General features: G+C 47.7%; 1 protein-coding gene across 3 annotated transcripts; it reads right to left on the reverse strand.

Moving 5' to 3' along the window:
- LOC135370668 (uncharacterized) lies at window positions 1-27,140 on the reverse strand. Of its 3 annotated transcripts, none has more exons than XM_064604456.1 (13): window positions 27,033-27,140; window positions 26,921-26,969; window positions 24,763-24,863; window positions 21,987-22,103; window positions 18,839-18,904; window positions 18,747-18,782; window positions 15,971-16,138; window positions 12,074-12,327; window positions 9,095-9,192; window positions 6,474-6,582; window positions 4,530-4,715; window positions 1,733-1,870; window positions 1-475 (listed from the first exon to the last, which is right to left on the reverse strand). In XM_064604456.1, exons 1-13 carry the CDS (start codon window positions 27,052-27,054, stop codon window positions 143-145), a joined length of 1,677 nt encoding a protein of 558 aa, XP_064460526.1. In that variant the 5' UTR covers window positions 27,055-27,140; the 3' UTR covers window positions 1-142. The 3 variants fall into 3 exon arrangements, with proteins under 3 accessions (XP_064460526.1, XP_064460525.1, XP_064460527.1); XM_064604455.1 differs by having other exon boundaries at window positions 18,839-18,907; XM_064604457.1 differs by lacking the exon at window positions 15,971-16,138 and having other exon boundaries at window positions 18,839-18,907.
- Between the last annotated feature and the right edge of the window lie 786 nt (window positions 27,141-27,926).

The following is a 27,926-nucleotide window of genomic DNA, read 5'->3' on the forward strand; positions in this document are numbered from 1 at the left end:
TTCGCGCCAAAAAGTACAGTCTTTTTTAATTCTAACTTGCACAAGTCTGTTCTAGAAATGCGGAACTCCAATGGGACACCATGCACACAGAGACCGTTACGCATTCCAATGACATCCTTTCGTCTTTTATCATACACGGCCATCATACCAACTTAAAGAACACCATTGAACAAGTGCTGGTCATTTCGTTATCCCACGAGTAAAACTCGTCCGTCTTTCGCCAGGTGTCCAGCGTGTTGTTATCGCTATACCAGGGAGGGTTTGGCGTGGGCCGTGTCATGGACATCCTCTTTGGAAACATGGGGTTGACCTGGTCGTCGAAGTTGTAGGATTCGTACACAGCTTTAGCGATGGCCATCGTGAAGGGATTAGCTCCCCTACGTGAGACCATGTGCTGGTCATCATGACAGAACGGTTCCACGCCCATCATGGGCACCATTCCAGCAGCATGAAACATTGACATGACCTCCCGGATCTGTATGCAGAAAAAAAGAAAGGAAAGGCATTACAGCACTGCAGGGGCGTCGGAAGGAATGGACAAGCGGGGGCGGCCGCCCCCTTCAGCTCGTGCTGTGCCCTCCTGTCATTCTGCCCCTCCCCGTTGGAGGGCCCGCAACAAGGCCTGTATAACACCAGCAAGGTCGCTTACGGGACAAAAGGGACATTAGAACGAAGAGTTGGTTTACAGGGTGAATTTAGCAAAGGTTACACATTTCGACCGAGTAATGAAAATAAAATGTACCGCCTTTTGCGCTTCAAGGTTTGCAGACTGATAGTCATTTGCCTGAGGTTTCATCGATATTTATTTTTATTTTTTTTCAAATACTATCACTTCTCCCTCTTTCAGTTAAGTCTCAGAATTTGTCTGCTACTGCGATTCACCGTTCTCCGAATTCAAGGACCCGCAAATGATGGCAGTTCACCTGACACCTGCAGACGAATATTTAGACAAAAAGTGCAAGACACCTTGCAGAAAATCAGTTTTGAGAAGACTGAGACCGTTTTGCGCTTTATTTCCAAGTTTTAGTACGCGTTTTAGTTTAGTACGCAGGGACGTCCAATCACAACTCGCAGGCGACGGTGGTTCTTCTCCATGGCCACGGCCGTTAACAACACGATCCTGATTGGACAAGCGCGCAGGCTGTCTTTATCTAGGTGGTGTTGGAAGGACCGTTTCAACCGGAAGCTGGCAGTTGGTTTCGAATTCCATGTTTTTGATGTTTCATGAAAAACTACCAACGAATTTTGCGAAACTTTCCTGGTTGGAAGGCATCGCTAAGTGGATATCAGTCACACTAACTTTACAATAGGCCTCTACCAGAGAAACGTCATCATGACGTTCAGATCGAAACCGAAACAAATCGGAAGGGGAGTGCTGGCATCCTCGAATGGGCACTTGTTCGCTGCCTCCTATTGAAGAAAAAGTGGGACCGAAGGTAAACTTCTGGTGAACTCTCGTGAGGTCAACTCCTGGTCACACTTCTTGTCCCTTCCAGGGACCATCGTGATCCCCTCAAGACCGTGGCTTTCGAGCGCGCCCTCTAGTTTCGAGGGTATTGTTCAACCCTACCAAACCGGTTTGCGCTGTCAAACACTATGACGTCATTTGTTTACAAACAGGGAGAGGTCAATTGCAAGCAGGACACCACCTTTAAACTATGCAGCCTTCATGCAGACTAGCCAAATTTCGCCATTGCACCCGACGTGCCGTCATTGCGGTCTCAGTTCGTACCTTGTATTCAATTCCTTCTTGAGTCTCCGCAGTCACTCCGGTTAGTCCCTTATCTTTTCTGATTCCACGGCACGTATCTTGAGACCCATAGTAGAACTGAGTCTTGTTCGCATAGGTACCAGGTGTCATCGTGCTCCACTGGAAGAGAGTTAACCCCACTTTCAACAGACAGTCAACGACCATCCCCGAACGAGATCGCTCTCTCCCCCGATTTTTTTTTTTTTTTAAACGAGAGGCGTGCGCCCTTCCTCAAATCAGAAGCGATGACACCGTCATCTCCGCGATGATTCGCTCTCGGCGTGTCATGTGGTGAAGTGCCGTTTTAAAGGGACGGTCGCGTCCGTCCCAGTTTTCCAGTCATTTCGAAACTACAGGGTTCGCAAAGATAAACTTCGGGGTTTGTAATGGAGATGAATAGAAACAGTGTCCGGAAGCTAAAGTAGATGTTAGTGGACGTATTATGCCCCAAAAGTTTATGCCGATACTGCCACTTGGTCAGTTTCTCTGCGGATAAATCGTGAAAGTTAAAAAAAGAAAAAACACGGTTGCCTGACATTTTCAATCGGCTATACCTATGTTTCAGCTCCATCTGCCGGATGGCGACACGGTCGAACGCCGCATTGCAAATGGCATGGCAGATGGTATCGAAACCAGTGAACAAGAGGAACTGAATGCAGAGGACTATGCTGTGCGAAGGTGTCTGCAACGCCGCGTTCGACCGTGTCGCCATCTGGGATCTGGGATCGGAACCGGTATTTTTTTTTTCGGTCCGCTTCGCGGGCTCGAGTTCAGGCATATTAGTTCGGTTCGGGTTTAGCTCTGCTGAACGGAAATTATCAGCTTGAACCGGTCCAGGTATATCGGTTCGGTTCAGGTTCGGCTCCGGGAGAAACGGAAAAAAAAAAGCGTCATGGTCTGTACACTTACAGGGATTGGAAGCGTTACTTTTCTCGGTCCTGGTTTAACTGGTTCATCGGCAGTAATTTTGCGACATGGAAGCGAGCTCACCCTCACCGCACACGGTTGTAAGAGAAGGATGTGAGAACCGTTTCAGGAATAGTCTACTGCTGCCTCGCCCCGGCCACTTGCTTCACAAGGGTAAAGCGTTCCTAGGGAAACGCACGAAGTTTTGCGAAGTTTCGGCGTCACTTTCTGCCACTTCGTTGAACAAGATGGTTAGGGCTCGTGATATTTTATTGTATTGCATTTCCGTGGTCGTCCGCTGAAAACTAAAAGCGAAGTGCTGGAAGACTTTTAGCAGAACCTGGTCAGGGCCCTCATTTGTTCCGGCAAAAACTGGTTCAAACTTACTCTCATCTGGCATCGTACAAAAATAAATAATCGAAAAAAAAGTCGGTCGATGGTACAATGGGTATTTCATTTTTTCGGTTCAGTTCCGGTTCGGTTCAGGACAAGCAAAAAAATTGTTCGGTTCCGGTCCCTGGTCGCCATCTGACGGAAGGGGCTGAAACACAGGTATAGCCGAATAGAGATGTTAGGCAGCGGCGTTTTTTTTAATAAACCATTACGTTGGTATAGAGAGACCGAAACCAAAACAGATCGGAAGGGCTCTGGGGGAGAGCTGGGTTCGCTGCCGCCTATTGGAAGAAAAGTAGGACCGAAGGTCGCGTCCCTCGTAATCCCCTCAAGACCGTGGCTTTCGGGCGCGACCTTGTTCGCCACTAGCTTTGAACGTACACTCTTAGAAATGAACTTCACCGCATAGCACGCTCCTAGCCAACCATCATTTCGTATAATATCGTTATCTGCTCTGATTTGTTGAAAACGGGAGGCGTACCCCTTTTTTGTGACACTTATGCTGTTCATACTTGTCACAAAAAAGGCGTACGCCTCCCGTTTTCAGCAAATCAGAGCAGATAACGATATCATTCGAGATGATGGTTGGCTAGGAGCGTGCTATGCGGTGAAGTTCATTTTTAAGAGTGTAGTTCAACTCTACCAAATTCGTGGCGCTGTCGAGCACTATGACGTCATTTGTTTACAAACAGGTAGAGGTCCATTGTCACGATTTATCCGCACAGAAACGGACCAAGTGTGCAGCATCGACATAGTTTGGGGCATAATACGTCCTCTAGCGTCTACTTTAGCTTCCCGACGCTGTATCGCTGGTACCGCTGAAAGCTCGGTCGCGATTGGCTACCGCCGTTGAAAACACGATCCTGATTGGCTGACTCGTTACGTCACGTCGACGAGTAAGCAGGCATCCTCTAGTCTTGGCCTTGCGATTGGTACGTTCTTGGCTGCACGGCACGCTGTGTGCCAACCATTGCCACGAATGATAGTGTTATCGCTGGTGATTGGAAGACAGGGGGGCGTATGCCGTTTTGTGGCAATTTTCATATATCCAAACTGTCACAAAAAGGCGTACGCCCCCCTCTCTCTCCGAATCAGAAGCGACAACCCTATCATTCGTGGCGATGGTTGGCGCACAGCGTGCTATGCGGTGAAGTTCCGTTTTCAGAGTGTATATCATATTTTTCAACTGCCACGAAAAGGCGTACGCCCCCTATCTATCTTCGAAGCGATAACCCTATCATTAGTGGCAATGGTTGGTGTACAGCGTGCTGCGCCGTCGTGACGTACATGACGTCTTTCCAACATGAACACACGCAATCTGTTTCAGTTCTGTTTTATGAACGCTCCGGCATAGTTTGGCACCAAAACGTATATATATCCTGGAATTTTTCTACAGCGCGAAGGCGGCGTACAGCTTGCTTCACCCCGTCTTTCAGCTCCTCACGAGACGTATTGGAAATGTACCAAACCCAGGACGTACATGGGGAGAGGAGAAAGACGATTTGTACGTGACACGGCACTTGATGTTGTGGTCCGAGGCCGCTAGAGGCACGGTGCCCTTATCCTCACACTCACGCGGCCAGATATCGAAGAAGATGCCCACGGGTGCCCTGGTATCTCGTTTCCACCACTGCTTGGCATATACGACGTACTGGAGATAATCTTTCTGCGAAGGAGAATAAACTGTGTGTGAGAGAGAGAGAGAGAAAAAAAAAAGTGCTTCCAGGTAGGCAAGCTTTGGCTCGCTTTCAGGTGTAAAAAATGCAGGCAACACTCTCCCACCAACTTCGCGCTGTCCGTCACATCGCGAAGCTACGGCGCACGCGTATAAAGGCTGACCTCAACGGAGCGATTTTTCGCGCGTGATGCTGAGATGCAGTGTGCAGAGAGAACAAAGGGACGTCAGTGTGTCAGTGTGCAGAAGTGACCTCGTATATAGTTGGTGCGCAACTTTCTGTTTATTACTGCTGTCACGCTAATGTTTTCGCGTACGAAACGGCATGCTGAACTGAACTGAGCCAAATCAAGTAGCACCTTTGTGCTCGTCGGAACGGATGTCCCAACGCCCTCGTTTCACTGGACGAGAATTGAAGGGGTTGTGACACTTCAAACATTTCAAAGGGGTTGTGACATTTCAAACTCAAAGCTTGTATCTGCGAGGTTCTTACGTTGCAGTTGCGGCTCGTTTGCATATCAAAATTGAGCGATGGCTATGTTTTAACGTGTGCGTGTTCAGGATTTCTTAAACGTGAAATTGCTTGCAACTAAAAGACAGCCCGTTATCTGGCTTCTGCCCGGAGTCCAGAATTAATAATCGTAAGTTGCGCACTTTCTTCGAGAGGACGTCCGCCTGCGCCTGCATGCACGACATATACTCTGCTCTCATACCTTTTCATAAATTCCGTGAAGGCTAAAAACACGTCCCGTATATTGCAAGAAGCTCGTCACTTGTCTACACTTGGTAATACAGATCAAGGAACATAATACGGCCAACACTGCAGTCCATATACGCTCGCGTGGCTTGGGGAGCCTGTGTTTGTCAAAGCGAATACGGCAGCGAGCTTCGTGTCATGCAATTTTTCTTCTCTTATCCGCTCTCATGAACTTATTGCTGACTTCGGGTGGGACAACTTAGAAAAATAGAAGGCGATATAATCGGTTGAAACTATACTGTAAGATATTCACAGCGGAGACACTGGTCTAAATAAGAATGATTTTCTCCTGCCACCTGTGTATAGGTATCGTCCAGGATGGATCGCTCTAAAAAGATTGAACCACTCCGTTTTTCAACGAGTGTTTTTAGGCAATCTTTCTTTTCTTCTACCATTCCAGAGTGGAACTCTGCCCCAAGAAGCTGATAATGCTGCCAATAACTGCCATGGTTAAGATTAGGTCTCTTATGCAATATATTCTTAGTTTTTTGTTCTTATTATTATTATTATTTTTTTTTTTTTTGCAATATTGCGTGTTCGACCTGCTGAGAATGATGCAAGTAGCATCACTATTGTATTACCTCACTTCTGCTGTAATGCCTTACGGTGCTGCAGAGCTCTCTGAATAAATGAATGAATGAATGAATGAATGAATAAATAAATAAACAGGCAAGCCAAACCAGTCACCATTATCGCGCAGAATTTATGCCAAAGAAACCAACGAAAAAATTATTGTTACCAATCACAAAATAAATACGACCACGCAAAACTTTCGTCTCCATGAATTTCCTTCACGCTAAACCGATGTATAGACACGGCGGCCTGCTGATGGTGCCGAGGTGCGCTAGCCGATGACGTGAGCGAATTTCGGTTTTCACGTCGCTAGTGCCCATATAGGCGAAAGGTACACGCAACCATTTGCAGACCGCCGTGTCCAATCGGTTTAGCGTGCACCCACCTTGCACATGAGAGTTATGTTCACTTATATTTACCAACAAGAAAGGGTCTCCATATGCCTGGCCGTAAGGTTGATAATGGTCCCACGGGCTCTGAAATACGACGCTGTGGTTGGCAATATGGGCGACGACCAAATCCGTGTTCCTGTGGGAACGAGATTAAGTGCATGACACAGTGTATACCGGGTGTTTCAGTTAAATCCCCGGGCTAAATAATTCGCGAACCGGTGCACCAATCGAATAACTTTCTTCAAGTACCTGTCCAATACCGCCTACAAGATGCGCACCGCGTGAACGAGCGGGAGGCGCTCATTATTTAAATAAAAATTCAAATGAGTTTCGCGAAAAAAGATAACTTCTAAAGCAGGGCGCCGTCGGCATTAAAATGGGTACTACCCCTTCTGGGACCTTCAGTAGATACATTTTAGAGAAAAATCTGCAACCGAAGCGGGTCATTTGTTGCAGTAATTAATTGGTTTCGGTTTACATATTTTTGTCGCGGCTGGTCGCGGTGAAGCGCAAAAGGACGCTCTTTCACTCCCATGTCCACCAATGAATTACATCCTTACACCAATGAATTACACCAATGAATTACGTCCTTTTGCGCTTCGCCGCGACCAGCCGCGACAAAAATACGTAAACCGAAACCAATTAATTACTGCAATAAATGACCCGCTTCGGTGGCAGATTTTTCTCTAAAAGGTGTCCACTGAAGGTCCCAAAAGGAGTAGTACCCATTTTAATGCCGACGGTGCCCTGCTTTAGAAATTAGCTTTTTTCACGAAACTCATTTGAATTTTTATTTAAATACTGAGCGCCTCCCGCTTGTTCACGCGGTGCGCATCTTGTAGGCGGTATTGGACAGATACTTGTAAAAAAGAAAGTTATTCGATTGGTGCACCGGTTCGCGAATTATTTAGCCCGGGGATTTAACTGAAACACCCTGTATACTCACAAGGGCCACATTCCAACAAATACTCAGGGGAAAAAGTCGTAGCTTTCTTCTCTCACTTCAACGCCAGCTCTCAACGTCCTTACCTGCTGCTCTCCAAGATAAGAGGGCGCGAAAATGTGGTTATCACCTATAGGTGAACATGGCGTCTGATAAAGGGTGCAAAAGGGTGGTAAAAGCAATTATCATATATTCAAATTGCTCCAAAAAGGCGTACGCCCCTTCGCTCACCCGATCAGAAGCCCCTACCCTATCATTCGTATGTAGCAGGTACAACTTTGCAACATTTTAGGCACAACATATGCGACAACTATTACCCCCTAAAAGGTGGAACAGCTAAGAGTAACTGCTTCTAAGAGTGTGCCAACGTCACCTACGCTCTTAAAGGGACTATGAAATTTCCCGAACCCCCATACTTTTTTTCGATGGAAACTGTTCTTCCCGCAGAGAAACTAATATGCCACAAATTTTTCCGGACGAAATCGCTCCACTCTGCGAGGAGCGCGCGCTGGAAATGTCTCTTCCGCGTTCCTCCTCTCCCGCGCATATTTCGCTGTCGATGGTGTAACTGTACGGACCGCACTTCGGTTCCCCATTACGTCACCAGTGTTGCACAATGGCAAGTAATGCCGCGAGCTCGCGCTGTGGCTGCCGCCACTGCCGAAATCTGCCGATCGCGCGAAAGCTGCTGTCATGGAGATTTCCACTCCCGATGAACGCATACGCGGGATCCTACGGCGCATGCTCCTGGCGGGATTCCTCGGCTCGGCAACACGTCACGATGACGTGTTGCTGAGCCGGCCGTGGTCGCGTCAAGTTGCCCGTTGTGTCTCCGCTCGGTAGCTCCCCACGGCGCGGCGCCAGCTGTCCTCCCTTCGCCGCTCCGTTTAAATTCGCTCCCGAGAAATCCGCTCGCGCGACGAAAGTAAAATTTCGGTTCTAGGCTCAGAAAAATGTCTTCTTTCGAACGAAACGAAGAAAAGAATCGTTTCATAGTCCCTTTAAAACTGAACTTCACCGCATAGCACGCTCCTGTAGCCAACTATTATCTCGAATGATATCGTTATCTGCCTAGATTTGTTGAAAATGGGAGGCGTACGCCTTTTTTTGTGACACTTACGCATAAGTGTCACAAAAAGGCGTACGCCTCCCGTTTTCAACAAATCAGGGCAGATAACGATCACATTCGAGGTAGTGGTTGAGCGTGCTATGCGGCGAGGTTCATTTTTAAGAGTGTAGATACACAAGGCCTGCTTATAATCCTCTGCCTCCCCTGTTTACGTGGACCCTGGAGCCGATGGCGCTCCTGTAACCGTTTGTTCACACGAGCATCATCATCATCATGGAAGCTTCTAGTGGAAGAAAAAGCTAAAACACTGCGCACAGTATCGTCCCGTGTTGCACTGAGTATTCACACGGTGCCGGATTATCGGGAGTGGCGTACTGCACACCTAGCAGACGACACTTAGCAGACGACATCGTCAGCGTCCCTTCCTGTTGTCTGCTACGAAATATCCGGTGGTTAAGTCGCAGGGATATTCTTCGCGGTTGGCAGTGTTACGTAAAACGCGGCGAGCGCTCACGTGACAGAAAGCTATGACGTTTTTCGCGTCTTCCGCTGGAGCATTCTGGGGAACGTCGGTCGTGTGAATGCATTATATAAGCCTGCTCCGCTGATATTGCTGAAGGAAAACACTATACTCACTCAAACAGGTACTTCAGCGTGTCATAGTAGATTGCACTGTCGATAAGGAAGAAGCCGAAAGACAGCATGATACTTCCCTTGGTCGCATCGCGAAAAGCCTGAAAATGTGGACAACGCCTGTTTAGATTCCCCCGCTGAACTTCCCCACATGGCACGCTCCTAGCCAACCCGTTGTCTCGTTCTGACATCGTTCTCTTACCTGATCTATTGAAAACGGGAGGGGTAAGTCTTTTTGTGACACGTACGCAGTTATGATAATTGTCACAAAAAGGCGTACGCTCCGTGCTTTCCACGAATCAGGTACGAGAACGGCAACATTCTGGGCAATGGTTGGCCCCCAGAGTGCTATATGGCGAAGTCCTGTTCTAAGAGTGTGCAGTTGCTTGTTTCCTGCCAGAACTTCTCCACACAGCACGGTGAAAAGGCGAACCGTTGCACAGAATGACAACGTTATGACGCCCGATATCTGGAAAGTGCGGTGCGCAATGTCACAAAAAGGCGTACGCCTTCAGTTCGTAACCAATTACGGGGGCAAAACGATGTCCTTTGGGATGACGGTTGGCTAAGAGCTTGCTATGCGGTGGAGGTATGTTTTAGGAGTGATGGTGGTGGTGGCGCGGGCTCCGTAAATGACATCCACAAGTTTCAATTCCACTCTATTAATAAATCAAGACCCAATATTGGTCCAACATTGAACCAGCATCTCCGATATCCATCTGGTATCGGACCAATACGTTGTGCTGCTTTGGATATGCTGGCGGTCACCCGCGCTGCGCAGAATGATACCGTCGTCGCTCCTGATTTGAGGAAAGCGCACGCCTTTTTTTTTTCTTTCGCGAATTAACGTACCTGTAAACAACGTCACAAACAGGCGTGCCCCTACCTCAACGAGTCAGGGGAGAGGACGATGTCATTGGGGGATGTCATGTTTACAACAGAAGTTCACCACGTAGCAACGGTGGTTTCGGTGCATTATCATCGGGCGCGGCCATGACGCACCCACAGTGCTGTAATGGCGACCGGGTGACGTCAGGCAAAAATAGCCCCTCTCGAGGGAACTGCGGTATTGGTTGGGGCAAATATCAGTGGGCGCGGCTATGACGCCCCCACACTGCAGTAATGGTTCCAGCGCATATAACTGGGCGCGGCCATGACGCACCCACAGTACTGTAATGGCAACCAGGTGACGTTAAGCAAGATGGCTGCTCTCCAGGAAACTGCCAGAACGTTGCCATTCGGGATGATGGTTGGCTAGGAGCGTGCTATGCGGTGAAGCACTGTTTTGAGCAGGGGGCTCGGACTCGATCTCGGAAGCGTCACCACATGGGAGCTGCCATCCGTTGGTCATGGAAGGCGTTGCCTTGCGTTGGCTTGGCGTGTTCGTTTTCCTTGATTCATCACTTGCTATCGGAATTCGGCATACTATGTGCATATGTCATATGAATTTGCTAAACATATTAGCAACGAATATTTTCCCACTATACGTCACTTGCTTGTGTTCGTTCGACACCTTATAATCACACGAAACTCGACAGACCATGAGCATGGAATGCGGTGGGTGGTTTCAGCTTTGCCATTTCCGGTTCCCGTTGGTTAGCAGAGCAGCACCAAGATAGCGGTTAGTTGTGTGTATTCAACGTTGGACTACTGTCGCTTTCGAAAATACATGTCTGCATTCGTTACGAGTTATCGATTTCGCCCGCAAAGCACACAAACGCCGCTTCAACACGTCATAGGCGGTAAACATGTGCATCCCTGTCGTTGGAAAGCAAAGGGTTGGAGGTGTCGCAGACTATATCTCAAAGATAAGATATGATTAACGTTTGATATGACAACATTAGCAGACCGTTGATAACGTGACTTGCGTCGAACCGTATCAACCGGAACCAACCAGTGGATAAGATTCTAAGTCACGCACAACTGCGATTGGTTCCGATAGGCACGATAATCTTATCAACGGTATACTAAAACTCACTATTGACCTTGTGATACCGATAACACTACTCAACTCTGCACGCACCCAAACGGGTACACTCTTAAAAATGAAGTTCACCGCACAGCACGCTCCTAGCCGACCACCATCTCAAATGATATCGTTATCTGCCCTGATTTGTTGAAAACGGGAGGCGTACGCCTTTTCTGTGACAATTATGAACAGCGTCACAAGTGTCACAAAAAAGGCGTACGCCTCCCGTTTTCAACAAATCAGGGAGATAACGATATCATTCGATATGATGGTTGGCTAGGAGCGTGACACGCGGTGAAGTCCATTCTTTAAGAGCGTAGGATTCGAACCCATTGAATTTCTGCGCTCAAATCGCGGGTGGCCGCAGGTATATTCCACACCTGCACCTCACACCCCGGTGCACACCTCAGGAAGGATGCGGTCCTTTTGTATTGCTGTCGAGGTAACTGCATCCCACACTCTCAGAGCGGAGCTTCACCGCATACCCACGATGTGCGCCAACCGTTGCCACGAATGATAGCGTTACCGCTCCTGATTTGAAGAGCAAAGGGGGCGCATGCCATTTTGCAGCAATTTGGATATATGATTATTGCTACAAAAGGGCGTACGCCCCCTCTCCCTCTTCAAATCTGAAGTGTTAACCCAATCATTCGTGGCAGTGGTTGGTGCACAACCTGCTATACACTCTTAAAACAGAACTTCACCGCATAGCACGCTCCTGTAGCCAACCATAATCTCGACTGACATCGTTTCTCTTACCTGATTTGCTGAAAACGGGAGGCGTACGCCATTTTTTTGACAATTACGCACTGCATAAGTGTCACATAAAGGCGTACACCTCCCCGTTTTCAACAAATGGGGCAGATAACGATATCATTCGAGATTATGGTTGGCTAGGAGCGTGCTATGCAGTGAAGTTCTGTTTTAAGAGTATACGGTGAAGTTCTGCTCTGAGAGTGTACCATTCCCAAGTACAAATACAAATCCCCAACACAAATTACAAAACATATCACCTTGAAGTAACGCTTGATTCCGTCCAACCACTGCCCCGTGGAGACCTGGTGCACGTAAAGATGGATGCCGTACAGCTTTCGCGGCCAATAGAGATTCTGCAAGCCTGTGACGAGTTTCGTGGGAAACGTAGCATCGTTCAGTAGCTTCGTTGCGAATTCACTGTTGCCAAAATGGCCCTTTATGACGTGTACTATTTTCGGCTCGAGAACGCCCTGCAGTGACACGTTAACCATAAACATGAAGTAGTCCAGCCCTGCCAAAGAAAGAAAATGGACGTTAAAGCTAGACTTCACGAGGATTTGAAAAAAAAAAAGAAGAAGAAGGTGAGCATCATACCACACGAACAACCTTCTCGATACCATATACAACATTCGCATTCATTTTGCGCGAGTAATTCATTCGTAAATGATGACAATACCAAACCGAAACCGAAACGCGAAGAGAAGAAAACAGAGCTCCATACTAAGGCGGTTCGTCTGGAAGAGGAGGAGGAGTTGGAGTGTCGTTGGGAGGAACCCGAGAGGTCTGCCTGCCTGATTAGACGGCATGTTTCTCGGGAAGGGAAAGGTGGTGGAGAGGAAAGGGTGAAGTGGAGGACCGAGCGGAATCCGCTCGGGGGGAGGATAGCTGCGTCCATGGGCCGACTTCAGGGGAACTGTGCCGGCATACGCCTATTACACATCTGAGGGAAACCCAGGAAAAACCCCAGACGGCACAGCCGGCCCGCGGATTCGAACCGCGGACCTCCCAGTCTCCAAGCGCACGCGTTACCGCTGCGCCACCGGACTCCGTTCACCCAGCATTGCAGTTTTCTTCTAAGACTGCATTCTTTCTGCCTTGCCGAATGCCGGATGATGTCCGCAATGTGTTGGTTTGAGCGCCCTCTCGCATCACAGGGGGGAAGCGCTCGCTTCGTAATAGTTTGTTGCAATAAAATCTGCGCAGGTATGGACAGATATCTCCGTACACATGTTCCTGACATCCCAAAGATTACGGATGTACTACAACCTTTGTGGTGATGTTGCGGAGTCGCACGTTAAAGAAGGCTCTGTTGGTGCCTATCTCTCAGCCGCAGCAAACTATGCAGAAGGAATTTTATAGGTCACGTGATGTTGGGCACCTCTCCGAGTGGAGGATTTTTGCACGCGACAAACTCCATGCAACTAGAGAAACACGACGAGCGCAGCGTGCCCCCATTGTTGCACGAATACAGGGATAAATGCATAATTAACGCATAATAAATGCATACTTAAAGTAGCGCAGAAGTTAGTTTTAACAGTTTTATTTCTCTAAAACCATTAAGTAGGTCAGTAAAATGCACCATGAGAAGTGAAGAATTGAATTTAAAGTAAGCCGCAAAAAGTGACCGTGCGCAATGGTTGTGGAGAGCAGTACCAGCCTGCGGCCTTGCACTGACGCTACACCGTCCGCGCTCGCCGATTGGTTCAGAGTATCATTTGCAAGTCAGCTGTTCAGGGCTACCATTGCCTACAGGAAGCATTACCTACAGGGAAACTCCGGCAGGACAACTGAACTAAGCGACATCAATTCCCTTGGGAAGCATTTTTGTGCTCGTCCGAACTGACGTTCCAAAGCATTCGTTTTGTTATGGCTACCGCTCTTGGAAATGAACTTCACCACATAACACGTTCCTAGCCAACTATCATCTCGAATGATATCGTTATCTGCCCTATTGGTTGAAAACGGGAGGCGTACGCCTTTTTTGTGACACTTATACTGTTCATAACTGTCACAAAACGGCGTACGCCTCCAGTTTTCAAGAAATCAGGAGAGACGAGCACACTCTTCAAAATGAACTTCACCACAGAGCACGCTCCTAGCCAACCATAATCTCGAATGATATCGTTATCTGCCCTGATTTGTTGAAAACGGTAGGCGTACGCCGTTCACACGATGGAAATTGATGCCCCGAGACTGGAACAGAGAACAAAGGACAAACTCACACACGGGGGAGGTGCGTTTGTCCTTTCTTCTGTGTCCCCTTCTTCTAAAGCAAGAGACACACAAATTTATGCTGCTGGCTCATATGAAAGCCTGGGTGCTCAGTGTACAAATTTAGTACTGTAGGACACGAACTCCCCAGTTCCCGCCATGTGGGATGGCGAACAAAAGCATGCCAATAACAATGGGAGCGCACAAGCGACATCTGTGGACCGCTAGCACCCCAATGCCGCGCCGGCTCGCCGGACATGGCGCATTTTGGCCGGTCAGTTCTCACTTGGTTCACTTCCGCCGCCCGTTCATGACGTCGCGTCGGGCGGCGGAAGTAGAGGCGCATTTCCGCCGCCCCGCCAAGGCGCATGATTTTCATGTTCCCACCAGTGGCATTCCGTCGCCCAAAGCAGACGAAAACTGAAGAGGCGTGGCCTTTCTCTGTCACCTTATTGGTCGCCAGTGTATCGTTCTCGCCGACGTCGTGAAAGAGACCGGCATGGCAATTTTTTTGGCTCGACGTCTCTCCTCTTCCAACGCCGGAAATGCACGTCTATTTCCGCCGCCCGCTCGCGACGTCGCGTCGGACGGCGGAAATAGATGTGCATTTCCGGCGTTGAGACAGGATAGACGTCGAACCAAAAAATTTGCCACGCCGAACTTCTTTCACGACGTCGGCGAGAGCTGACGAGAACGATATACCGGCGACCAATCAGGTGACACAGAAAGGCCACGCCTCCTGATTTTTCGTCTGCTGTTGACGACGGAATACCACTGTGGTGGGAACATGAAAATCCTGCGCCCGGACGGAGCGCCGGAAATGAGCCTCTACTTCCGCCGTCCGTTCACGACGTCGCGTCGGACGTCGCCAAGTGAGAACTGGCGTTTATGGTGATTCTGCTGACAGTTCCACGATGTACCAGTGTTGAGAAGTTCAAGAAGCCAGCTACTTAGCCCATGACTTCGCCAGTAGGTTGGAGACACGTAAGGCCCAATTCTCACTTGGCGGCGCCCGACGCGACGTCGTGAACGGACGGCGGAAATAGATGTGTGTTTCCGGCGTTGAGACAGGATACACACGTCGAACCAAAGAACTTGCAATGCCGAACTTCGGACTTTCACGACGTCGGCGAGAACTCTCGAGAACGACGTACCGGCGACCAATCAGGTGACACAGAAAGGCCACGCATCCTGATTTTTCGGCTGCGTCTACTAAAGCAGCGCCGCTGCCAGCGCTGTCAGCGGATGGCAAGTTTCCGTCCACTAGGGCAGCGCGCTCGTTTCGTAGACAACCTGCAGCCACAGCGCCGCCGCTCCCGCTGGCCAGCGCAGGCAGCAGGTCGGGAGCCGCTGAGCGCGCTGCTGCTGCTGGCTGTGTGACGTCACTATAGCAGACGACGTCGCCCGCCGCGTAGTGGCGTCCACATCGACTGCTGTGCTCATCACTGTCACAATCAATAAAAACACCGCAAGGATGCGCGAACGTTCTTTTGTCACTCCAGAAGGAGCAAGCAGACTGCAGCACGGTACGTACACGGAACTACAATTGAAGTACGTTTCATGTACCGCGATGTACTAACTGAAATAAACCTCCCGCCCCTTTTTGGCGCGGTTTCGGTTCTGCACACATTTGCTTCTCTACAGGAGCAGTTTTGCAATGTATACGACGGATCAACGAATTATACAGAACTGAGACGTCCCTCGTGATAAGAGGGAGTCGCCCTTGGGTATATATTGGTGTAGAAGCGTGAGGGAGGGCTGGAGGCCAAGATGAGGGCGTCACAAAGCTCTCATCGTCTGCTCGTTGGCCGCCATTTTCAGCAAAATCAGCGAGCTTGTCTACTAAACGCTAGCACAGCCCCCTGCCGGTGCTGTCGGCGCTTTTTTAGTAGACGCAGTTAGAGGCAATTGCTTCTCCTCCTAAATTCAAAGACTATACTCACGGGGTATTTCCGGTATGAAGGTGTAATAGCCATTCACTTTACCAGATGTGTTAGCCATTTGGGCGAAGAAGTGCCAGGTGCATTGGTTGGGCATGGATCTGGCGGTACCCACGGGGTTGAAATTCAAGATCTGGTGGTCGATGCACAGCACGTCTCCGTATCGAAACCCTTATGAAAACGGGTTTTGAATTTCTGTGAACCTCTTGTTGAATCCCAAGCAGCACATCTGGACACAATATTGGGCAAGATGTGCTGCTTGGGATCAATCAGCTCAATTATATTGTTCGGTGTTCAACAGACGTTTTGCAGAATTGCTACCACATTTATGATGAGCCTTAACAGTGTTGAGGAGCTCAACAGGACATTTATTGAAGCTTATTTTATGCAACATCTGTTGAGTACTCCTTCATTGCTCATCTCTTAATGATCCATTCTCACGTGACTCGTGCCTGTGACTTTTCAGTGTTACGTTAATGCGTCAACTTCCTGATTGCTGCTAGGTTTTATTGCACTGCAAGATTTGAAAATCAATGGAGTACTTGTAGAGTAAAATGTTAATATACGTGACAATTATAATGGGAGGCCAGGCAATATTAAAGGGTCACTCACTGCAACCTACACAGATGGTGCTTTTGGTGTCGATCCCCTACGTGGTTGCAGTTGGTGTGAAATTGGTATTCGTATTAATGCAAAAAACGATCCCTCACATCCATACGACGTAACTTTCAGAATAGTGTTACGACCTCATTACTATACAGGGTGTCCCAGCTAAATGCAAACAGATTTCTTTAAAAAAAATATGTATATATATATATATGTATAGTTTTTAAGAAATCTGTTTTTTCGAGATAAAGTCAGTTGCAATATAGCATATGCTGAAGGGCACTCCTTAAGAGGGCACCAGCAAACTCCTGAGGCAATGGCCTAATTAAATTTCGAAAATTAACTTTAATTATAAAAGCTACGAAGTTGAATTTTTGTTTTGAAAACGGCAACGGAAAATGGCAACGGGAAAATGGCAGCTACGGATTTTTGTTTTGAAAATGGCAACGGTATCAGGTGACCGAAGGGATCAGGTGTTCTCATTGGGACAACTTTGCAGCTTTTATAATTAAAAAAAGTTACTTATTGAAACTTAATTAGGACATTGACTTAGGAGTTTGCTGGAGCCCTCTTAAGGAGTGCCATTCTGCAAACTCGAAGTAGTATATATATATATTTTTTTAAATATGTTCGCATATAGCGGGGACAGCCTGTATGTTGCACCCTACCTGCGTGGCGTGTATACGTATAAGTAAATAAATAAATAAATAGTGCGTGTAGCACTATAAAAAATGATTTTAAGATCCTGTTGGGTTTCGTCTTTAGCTTGCCTTTGTTTCAATTTCTATCTTCTTTCCTACGGGAGGCAATGACAAGCAAACCATGCATCATTTGTCCACATGCAATTGTATGTCTTCACCTCAAGTTCTACCTCAAACTGTGACGTACAGAAGTAGACAATCCAATTCAGCTCAGAATAATCCAATTCAGCTCAGAATAATGCAATCTCAACCTTTTGGCAAACTATACAGGCAACCATGACAGCTCCAACTTCAGCTGGCATTTTATACAGGGTGCTTTTTACTATTCGTTGAATTTTTTTAAATAAAAAGGCTACTAGAGCAACGTGAATGCAGTTTTTGCAGGTGGGTTATATGGCCCGGCAGATATCTTGTAGGACAGCGAAATTAGATTTGATTAGATGAGAGGTATCTGAATTAGAACAAGTTCACACCCTGGAAGCGAACGAACTTCGAGATATAAATTGTCAAATTTCGCTACGCGCTTTTTGAGGACAGAGACCGTCACCTTGTCTAGGTCAGAGTGCGATCTATCTGGCCAACAGGTTAGCGCCTACTCCAATCAACTCCGTGGCTCCAAAGCATGTATATGGCCCACTCTCTTTCTGCACTCCAGTACTGCGTAGTTCTGGTTTCGGCTCATTTGGATAGTGAAATTTGGATAGCGAAATTTGGCAATCCCTATCTCGAAGTACGCTCGCTTCTCGGTGTTTAATAAGGACGATGAATTTAAATCATGACTGACTTCAATTTTATGCTCCAAAGAGAGTCTTCCAACGTACACTCTAAAAACAGAACTTCACCACAGAGCTATTGCACAAAATGATACCTTTATCACTCACGATTTATGGAAAGGCGCGGGGCGTAGGATTTTTTTTTTCTTTTCAGAACTGCATAAGTGTCCAAAAAAGGCGTACGCCTCCCGTTTTTAACCTACCAGGGGCAGAATGAAGGGGCGGAGGCAGGATGGTGAGTGGCAAAGGGCGTGCTCTGTGGCAAAGTTCTGCTTTTTAGAGTGCAGAGGCAGAGATCACAAAACGGGCAGGTGAGGGAATCGTACAGATGATGGACCGTGTGATGACACCACTGTGGAGCTCTCGTAGGGTTCTCTCGTTTCTTTCAAAAATTTGCAGACGGGTGATGGAATTTACGTGTTCTTATTACGCATTTCGTATTAGCGATTTTATCGTTTAAAATGAAATATGAAGCTCATCGAGACAAAAGTGACATTTTTTAGCACTAGCAGTGATGCGCAATGAGAGCAATGAGGAACAAATAGGAACAAATTGAAATTGCCTTCACGACAGTAAAAAATATTGAGCAACAATGAGCAACTACCGAGTGAGCAGCAGGATGTGAATGTGGATTTAATGGCGCAGTGGTGGTGCTTTTGCGATATAAGGGGTGGAAACGGAAACGCTGGTATCACTTACATTTGTTCCCCTCGATACTCGTCGGCTCTGTGATGGCTGCAATAGAGAGGCATTCTCGCGTAATGCCTAATGTGTTTACAGAGGGTACTTACACAGGCCCTTAAGCGGCGTTGGCGTCTGAAGGGTCTGCCGTTCCTGGCGGGGCTGCTTTGCTCTTTCTGCTTGTATGAGCAATAACAGAGAGAGAGAGAGAGAGAGATTATGGTTTTAATGGCACAAAGGCAACAAAGGCCATAGAGCGCCAAAACTACGGTGAGTATGTGAGCGATGGTGATGTGAGAGAGTGAGTGTGTGGTAGTTAAAAGCTATCTACAGGTATGAGCGATGAGATGGACCAGGATAAGAGAGAGGATAAGAGAGACGAGCAATAACAGTGACGAATCAAATCGGTATGTGCGACCAGCTGGGTAGTAACAGAGGCTTTGCACACTAAAAGGTACTGCTGCGCCATACACTGGATTATTCGCTGCGAGATCGACCTATAGGGGGGCGACACAGTCGCCTTTCTAATCTGCGTAACACGTAGGCCGATGTTCGGAGTAGATGGCTATTTTCCGTAACTCGACCTGTGTATATTCACCGGAGGATCACTTGTGCCGCGATGGTACGATACTGTCCAGTTCCCCAATGCTCCACCTCTGCACTGAACGCGGAATAAACATATCAAAGCAGAGCACGCATCCACACTACGGCAGTTCCGTTTCTCCACAGCGCGGCGACACCGTTCGATCTCGGAGCGAATAGGCTTACCGAGGGGGCCGGGGGGGGGGGGCATCCCTGGAGCTCCAAAGGCACTTGTTGAAACTGTCCTCTATTTTATTTATTTACCGACACTACTCGCATTGACAAGATACTTTACACGCAAGTCATCACTCTTTATATTCAGAAGCCATCAGAGTACTTTGAACTCTATTGGTTGAATGCTCTTCACTCCTCCAATAGGAACCCCTTGCCCGCTCTCCAAAAAGTCCTGGGTACACCCACGCTGCATGAATGCTTCACCAGGTAAAACACCCGAAGGCAATAAATTGCAGACTACTATATAAAAAGCGACAGTGTGAAGGACGACACGACACAAGCGCCAACGTTCAAAATGTTACTTTCTTCTGCCAAGACACACCCTGTTTAAAGAAACCCCACTGCTGCCTAACGAATCATTGTCAAAGGCGTAACTTTTAGCAATCGAACAAAAAAAAAATCGAAGGCATATACTTACACATTTATTCCCCGCCGTTCTGATAAAGATAGCAGATCAAATGGCATATATGAAAGCTTTGTGACAAGACGACGAAGGCCTGAGCTCAGGCACAACAGCAACAAGGCTGCTCAAAGCTAAAAAAAAGCTCAAGCTCAAAGAACTGCTAAAGAGAGCAAAAAAAATTAGCTTGTGTTGCGTTACATCCTCGTTGTTGATGTGGCTGAGACTTGGTCACATCATGGATGTTAAACAGAGCGCGGATAAATGTGTACTAAAGCAGGTTCCCAAACTTTGCTACTTTGCGACGCATCATGACGACAAGCTGACCTCGATTTCGCGAGGCCACAAGCTCTTTGATTTCAGCCCATAAATAGCCGCACACGTTGAGGCTTTTGACAATTACGAAAGGCACACTGCAGCTTGCCGACCGCATACACGTCCGGCAGAGATGCGGAGACGAGACGACACAACTCACCTATGTTGCTATATAGCGCATTAGTTGCATCAGGGTTTCTGCGTCTTGGTGTTCATTAGTTTTGGTTGGCGCAGAAATCTTTGAAATTCAATTAATAAAAAATGTTCAATGTACAGCAGAGCATCCAGGTACCAAGCTTTCACGAGAGCACAGTTTCTATAGGTTTGCCATCCACTTTATACAGTCCCTTTAAGAAATACGCTAAGAAGTTAGTAAGAAGCACACGAAGGGTTGTGTTCCAAAAAGAAAGGCTGTCTAGGGTAGCTGCCAGGGAAATAGAAAGAGCTAGTGAAGGTGAGAATAAAGTACTAAAAAAATTTATGTCGATATAATACGAACGTAGTTCATGAAAATATTTGCGGACAGGTATATGTTGGCTAGACTTCTTGCGGCATAAATATCAGGCTAAGAGAAGCCTTTAACAATGGCTGGTTGGTTGTTCAGCAATGTTTTTAAATGAGATGTGTCCTGCAGAATAAAGTCAAATTTTGAAAGTGATTATGTGCACTTTTATCGCTCTATGTGTAACGAGCCAAAATTTGTGAAAAGCTTGGGCCACGTGTCTTTTTGTGACAAGTGCGGGAACCACATAGATGTAAGAAAAATCAGGGTAGGAGAGCACGCCTAGCATGCTCAAAGACAATCCTCATTCAGGATATTGTTCTATTTTGTGGTTACAAAAGGGCGTGTGCCCCGCTCCCTTTCCACACTCTTAGACAAATATCATCCCGAATGGTTGCCTCCAGATTGTAGGGCTTGCTGTGACAGTCATGCAGTACTACAGTAAGACCCGTGGATAGCGATATCGCGTATAACGATATTCCTCGTAAAACGATGGTTCATGATTTTACCGTCAAAATATACATTGTTTCTATGGGGAAACGACCCGCGTACAGCGATGGAGGCCGCGGTTCCGATTATAACTATGTGGAACGCTGTCTCGTGCGTGTAACCTCGCGGCGATTTTCATCACGATAAGATACAGTACAATCTCGATTATACAAATCTCACGGGGTAGCGGAAGAATTCGTATCATCCGAAATCCGCATCAAAAGAATTAAACCCGCGAGTCGCGCGACAGTGTTCTAAAGCAAGCTTCTCCTAAAGCACGCAGGCGCTAGGTGAAGCCGACTTGCGGAATGGTGACGTGTAGTGTTGCCAGAAGATGTCCGATATGTTCCCTGATTCTCTCCACGACTTCAGGTCGCTGTTTTCCCAAGCCAGTGCGATGTCACACAGCTTCGCATGTTTTCTTAGCATCTGTTTCTTTGTTTTGCTACACGCGGGGTGGCGCGACTTTTCGGGGATGCGCTATTTACGTAAGCCCTTGTTTAACGATGTACCCTGTATAACGATGGAATTCGCGATTACCGTAAGTATCGTTATACGCGGGTTTCACTGTAATTGTCACAAAAAAGACACGCACCCTGGGCTTTCCACAAACTGGGAGTGATAACGGTATTATTCTGTGGGGCGCCTTCAGCGTGTTTTGTGCTGAAGTTGTGGCTACGATTGGATTGGCTGCTATTGCACCAGCGAGTCACACGTGTATTGCTGCAGCACTCACTTTCGGTCACCGTTGATGACGCACGAGTCACAGACTGTTGTCGCTTGGCTTTCGCTGGTGTTGACGGCGGCGAATTTGGGTTGGCGGCTTCGCCACGTGTGTCCCGCCATTGGCTTTCTGGCCACAGATATTTTTGTTACTCGATTAGTAAATATAAAACAATAAAATTTGAACAATATTCGTAAAATCACAGCACATTGCACGTCAATCTTGCAATCAAATGATTTGAAATGCGAAACTCGCACTGGATTTTTTTTTCTTTTTTCCCATAAGCTGAACACAATCATTCTTACAAAAAAAAATTGTTTCTTTTACGCATCTTTCTCTGCGGGCACTTGAAATGCTTGACCACTACACACTACAAAAATGCAACAGGCTCAGTACCAACTGGTATTGAGAATGATATGATTATCTTTCCTTTTCTCTTCCAGAAACATTCCATTTGTATCAGTTTGGGTAAAACAACAACAACAACATTCAGAAAGTGGTTTATATTTTTCTCTTTTTGCATGTGGGGGTGTGTCTTGAGTATGGTAATACAGTCAACCCCCGTTAATATGACCAAGGCCGTTCCTGCAGATTTTGGTCATAAAGCGAATTGTCATATTAACGATAGCAACATGGATGAATGAAGGCGTAGACATTGCAAGCACAGTATTTCAATTTCAATTAGCCTAGCAGTGAGTCATCTCAGGACTTGGGACCTCTGAACTTTTGGGTCAGCCGGATGACTCAGTCAGTGGTAAACGGTCACAATAACCAGAGAATAATACATGTGTTCTCCCCAGTTCGTCCCCGGGAGGTTGGTCACAGTCCGATAATCGAGTTGTCATAATAACGAGGGGCCTTTACAGAGGACCTCCATTGGGAGCAAACCCTGGCTGAGAAAAATGGTCACAAAGTGAGGATGTCATTCTAACGAGTGTCATATTAAGGAGGGTTGACTGTAACACTGAGAAGTTGCGTGGGCCCGCAAGAGAATACACGTCGGGTTGTCACAAAAAAGAAAAATGGACACGCGATACAAAAATGTCCCCACTTGACACGAGTCTAGGGTCTGCCACGCGAGGCACCGATACTTTGCAGCATCGTACAAAGGCTGCCTGGCGAGGACACGAATCGACCTCCACTTCATACTACTAGCACAGCAGCATTAACGAGAAAACTACAGACAAATCGCCCACTACTTCATACTACTAGCGTAGCAACACTAACAAGAAAGCTGAGGACCATTGTCACTACGAACTGGAAAAAAAAATATGTTTTGTATTCTAACACCCCTGTCGGGCGGGTGCATGGTCGATAAAACCCTTTGGGAACTCCCCTTCACAACGCTACACAACCCTTCACACGACCTAACGCTAACGAGGCTAACCAGCCCTTCGGGCTTCCTCCGATTCAGCTTGGCAGCGCAGTCAGCCTTCTTTCGCTGACGCCTCTCTGCGCTACCCTAGCAGATACGTCTGAACCTGTCGGCCACCACAGCTTCACTGCTGGTTGCCCCGCGGCTCGTCGCGCTCTCCACGCTCCCTCTCCTTTTCTCCCTCCCTCTCCACTCCCACCGCGCATGCGCGCCGCGCCCGGGCTACAGCCAGGCCACGCCGCGCTTCTTGCATGCCGAGGACTCCAATGCTAACACATTAAGAGAGGGGGGTGGGGGGGACATGGCAGCTGGAAGCCAAGCCAATTTTCTCTCAGCGTCGGCCAAGTTGTCAGGACAATCCGAAGGGTCCGGTTTCTTTATATCACTGTCCGTGGAGGTAGACTGAAAACGTACGTTATATCGTAAGAACGAACTCCAAGCGAACTACAGCGACAAGACGACGAATCTACAGCGCTTCCTACATGTCGCCATGACACTTGTTGACGAGACAAACTCCATTGTTTCGGTTTACACTGTCCTGACAAGATGGTGCTCTTATACCAGAGTTCTATGCAAAGCCGGCAAAACTCACTTCACATCGAGTGCTTGCCGGGTATGGAGCCATGCCCTTTCCTCTTTTTATACCTCCATGGTCTACACTGACCATTGGGACCAACAGTCATCCAACATGCGCTTAGCGCCACCTAGCGTGAAACGTGTCAACCTGTCAGGGAGCACTGGATCTAATGCTCTGGGAAGTTGACACGTTACACGCATGGTGGCGCTGCGCGCATGTTCAATGACCGTTGGTCTCAGTGACACTTAAAGACCGCCCGTGTGAGAGGGGGTGTGGCAAATCTACCACCCGTCAATGATTCAGTACTCGACCTTTAGAGGCCACCAGCGAACATCACGCGCCTTTACGAATTCCGCAAAAAACCCCGCAAAACCTTGTTTGGATGCGCAGAACTTTATAGCTTCGGGTTGTCAAAGAGAATGTGATCTCAACGGCAGCGCAGCCAGGCGTTTGCACGGACGCTGACGAGATTCCTCGATGGTGTCCTCAGCAGCTTCAGTAATGTATTTTCATATATATACAATAGTAATGTATAGTTCATAAGCACTACTGTGCTCAGCGCTGCTTATGCGTAAAGCTCTGCCAATGCTGCTGAAGACACCAAGTGAGGAATGTTCTCAACGTTTGCGCAAGCGGCTCCTGGCGTCAGCCTTCGACAACAGCGCACGCCTCAGCTCTCCGACCCACACCCACGATGAAAAACAGCTTGTCAAAACTAGAAATTGATTTTTATGATACTTGAAGGGACAGTGGGAGGCACGAGGCTTAGCGCGCAATGGCGCCTCCGAACAAGATAGCTCAATGCAGTAATAAGCTCACGCATCGATAGCGCTTACTTTGTGCAGCGTGTAAGAGCATGACGGAAGAAAGCAGCATGCACACAATGAGGAATGTGCACGCCCCGGCTACAACAATGAAGTCGAGACGCCGGGCCCTCCTGCAAAAGAAATCAACATCGACAAAATAAGCGAATGACTGGGGTTAAGCACAACGTTTTCCAGAGCTCGCCCTGGCAGGCTACAATTTTTGTTTCGCTTGCGGTCATCGTACTGCAACCCTGGTACCATGGCGCCGCTATATATAGTGCGAGACTATGGCGCATGAAACATGTGAAATTACTGTTTCTTTACACTCTTTCTTCCACTAGGATCTTCAGTGAGGATATGGCGCGCGCGAATACACGGCCAGTGTTAAAGGGGCCGTAAACAGGCCACCAAACATTTCTGAAATAATGATACCCCATGAAAGAACGCAGCTCATAATACCCAAGTATATTTCGTTCGGCTCGTGCCAGCTCATTGACCCGTATAACTGCTTTCAAAGATGAGTAACCAGCGAGCCTCTCTCCACAACGCATACGTCACATGGCTACGTAGCGTTTTGCCGTCCAATCGGGCGGCCCAGCTGCGCACATGACGTTTCAAATTACCAGCCAATAAACATACTTCGTTATCAGCTGTGAGTCGGAGCGCTCAGTTTGTTTGTGTGAAACGACGTTTTGCGCTCCGTGGTTCCGAAATTCAACGTCATGACATCTTCAACATCTCCGGCCAGCGCAAACGTCAACAGCTGGGCTGCTATCACATGACGCGATTCGAACCCGGGTCCCTTCCAGTCACGACGTGACATGGCCAGCACGCTATCCACTGTACCACGCGAGCTGGTGACGCGATGCCGCGTGGATCAAATCAAAGTACGGCAGCCCAGTTGTCGGAACCATTCGAAGATGACGAAGATGTTCCATCGCGCACCTACCTAAGATTCCGGAACTGGGGCTAGATTTTGAACTTTTCGCTATCCCGTAACGCTCGCTAAACGCTCGTGCTCCCCGGTTAACGGCCAATGCGCGTGACGGAATGAGCGCGCAAATTTTGAAAAATAGCTATAACGATCGCTATGTGCACATCAAGATTGAGCCCCTGTAGTCCCGGATATTCATCGCGCAGGTGGTGTGCTGCGTGCTACTGCCCAGAAAACGTAGTGCGCGTATGATACCTAAATTAAACGCATTTCTTTCTCAGTTTGAGGCTGTAACTGTTTAGATTTTGAATAGAAGAGGATTCACGTTCATCTAGTCCAATTCCGCATTTGAAATAAAATCATACGTGGAACACTAAATCGTAATTGGTGGGGAAAGCGCTACGTCAAAATGACGACAAGTTAGAGCGCGGGGCGGAGCTAAAATGCGAAAGAGTGCAGTGAATATTTCATCCGTATGCAAGCGCCTTTTGTTTTTGAGCGTTAGTAATTGCAAGGAGTTTTCACTGACTAAGTTCCAATAATATAACACAAAGAAATGTGCACCTTTTGTACCTGTTTACGGCCCCTTTAATGAAACCAAAATTTAAAAGATGGGTGTAGTTCCGTATCGGGACTACTGGTTTTTAAAAATTAGTGAAAGCGTTAGGAAGGTAAATATTGCATTGAAGTGGAAGAAGCTCATACTGAATCTAAAAATGTAATAATTATAAAATTCCGTGGACTAGAAGTTTTATATGCATTTCAGCAACCCCACCTGATGCACTAAACCTAACGGACTCGAAACTTGCCATCTTGCAAGAGGTAGGGTCGTTGAATTGGGCTAAATCCCCTCACTCTAGTGAGATTAGTCTAGGTTAGGTTCTACAGATTCAGGGGGGGGGGGGGGGATCTGGCCCACGCACGAGGCGCTGCGCGCTCGGGTTAGATCAGAAGGTCCTCAGTAGAAGTGTTTAATATCGTTACTAATTAGCTCCTGTTTCACGTAAAAGCGTTCGATTTTTGTTTTTATTCTTTTTTCTTTAAAAAAAAAACAGTGGTCCCGATACGGAACTACATCCAAAAAGATTCTAGAGCCCATTTTTGTATCAATGTTTCCGCACACACCGCATTTTCAATTGCGCGCAGCCTTCGACTTTTCTGTACGCTCACTATTTAAAATCTAGAAATAGACGTAGAGAACTACACCCTCCCAGCTCCTCTGCTCCCACCAGAGGAAGAAAAAAGTCAACTCACCTCCGGGCAGCCTCAAGAGGAACGTTGCCCACGGTCATCGTCTTCCCGCCTGCAAGCAGCAGAAGAACCGAGATGCAGGAAAGCGTAAGATGTGCGGAAGACTAGCCCTTACCGGGTGCCATTCCGACGGTCATCCGACGACCACTATGGTTCACGCAGTGGCACTATGTGGCACCTTCCATTCTGGATGATGGTGATGATGATGATGATACCTTCTTCTTCTTCTTCTTCCACCACTAGGAACAGTGGCCACCTGTTGGCTATTCAAGGAACGTGCCGATGCCCCTTCTTCTTCTTCTACCAATGAGATAATGGCCGTGAGCCACTAAGGGAGATTGGCCAGGACAAAAGGGGCGAGAGATGTTTGTCTATGTTTGTCTTTCAGACATATGTCGGCACAGTTCCCTTAGAAGTCGGCCCAGGACGCACATTCCCCCAGGGCGTGAGTCGTGACGTTGCCCACATACGTGAGGCCGACAACGGCAAGTCCTTTCACCATCACCATCACCACCACCTTGTCTATGTTTGTGCAGTAATGATAGGGACTAAGGCCAGGTCAGATCCACGTAACTTATGACATATATGACGTGTGATGACTAATACATGAACAACTGGGTATATGCACGTATGTAGGAATATGCGTATGGCGGCTATACACGGCCAAAAGGATGACTGTATGAGTGTGTGTGTGCGTGAGAGTGTATGAGAGTAGGAAGGAAGTGCCTAGAGGCGATTGGAGAGCACGATGTAGGATACAAGGCCCGCTAGCACAGGCCTATGACAGAGCGCAGTGTGTGATGCTCCGAGAGACAGCACTGACGACGCCAATGAGAGTGGGGCTCCTAACAAGCGTAAGGGTGTCCAGATATACCTGCGGCGTAATTGGCCGAACGGAGAGCAGGTTAGCAAAAAGTGTTCAGTTGTTTCATCCTGGCCACAGTGGGAACAAGCAGGGGACAAAGACCGACCAGCACGGTGGAGGTAAAAATTTAGCGGCAGCGCCAGG

Source organism: Ornithodoros turicata, chromosome 10 (assembly GCF_037126465.1).
Source record: "Ornithodoros turicata isolate Travis chromosome 10, ASM3712646v1, whole genome shotgun sequence".
Taxonomy (NCBI): domain Eukaryota; kingdom Metazoa; phylum Arthropoda; class Arachnida; order Ixodida; family Argasidae; genus Ornithodoros; species Ornithodoros turicata.

What these genes read in the sequence shown, in the direction of transcription:
- LOC135370668 (XM_064604455.1), bottom strand. Translation starts at nt 27,054, where the DNA reads ATGACCGTCGGAATGGCACCCG. An exon ending in GCTCTTACACGCTGCACAAA is followed by an intron (nt 22,104 to 24,762) that starts GTAAGCGCTATC and finishes ATCTGTGGCCAG; the next exon opens with AAAGCCAATGGCGGGACACA. An exon ending in GAATCAAGCGTTACTTCAAG is followed by an intron (nt 9,193 to 12,073) that starts GTGATATGTTTT and finishes CCACATTTTCAG; the next exon opens with GCTTTTCGCGATGCGACCAA.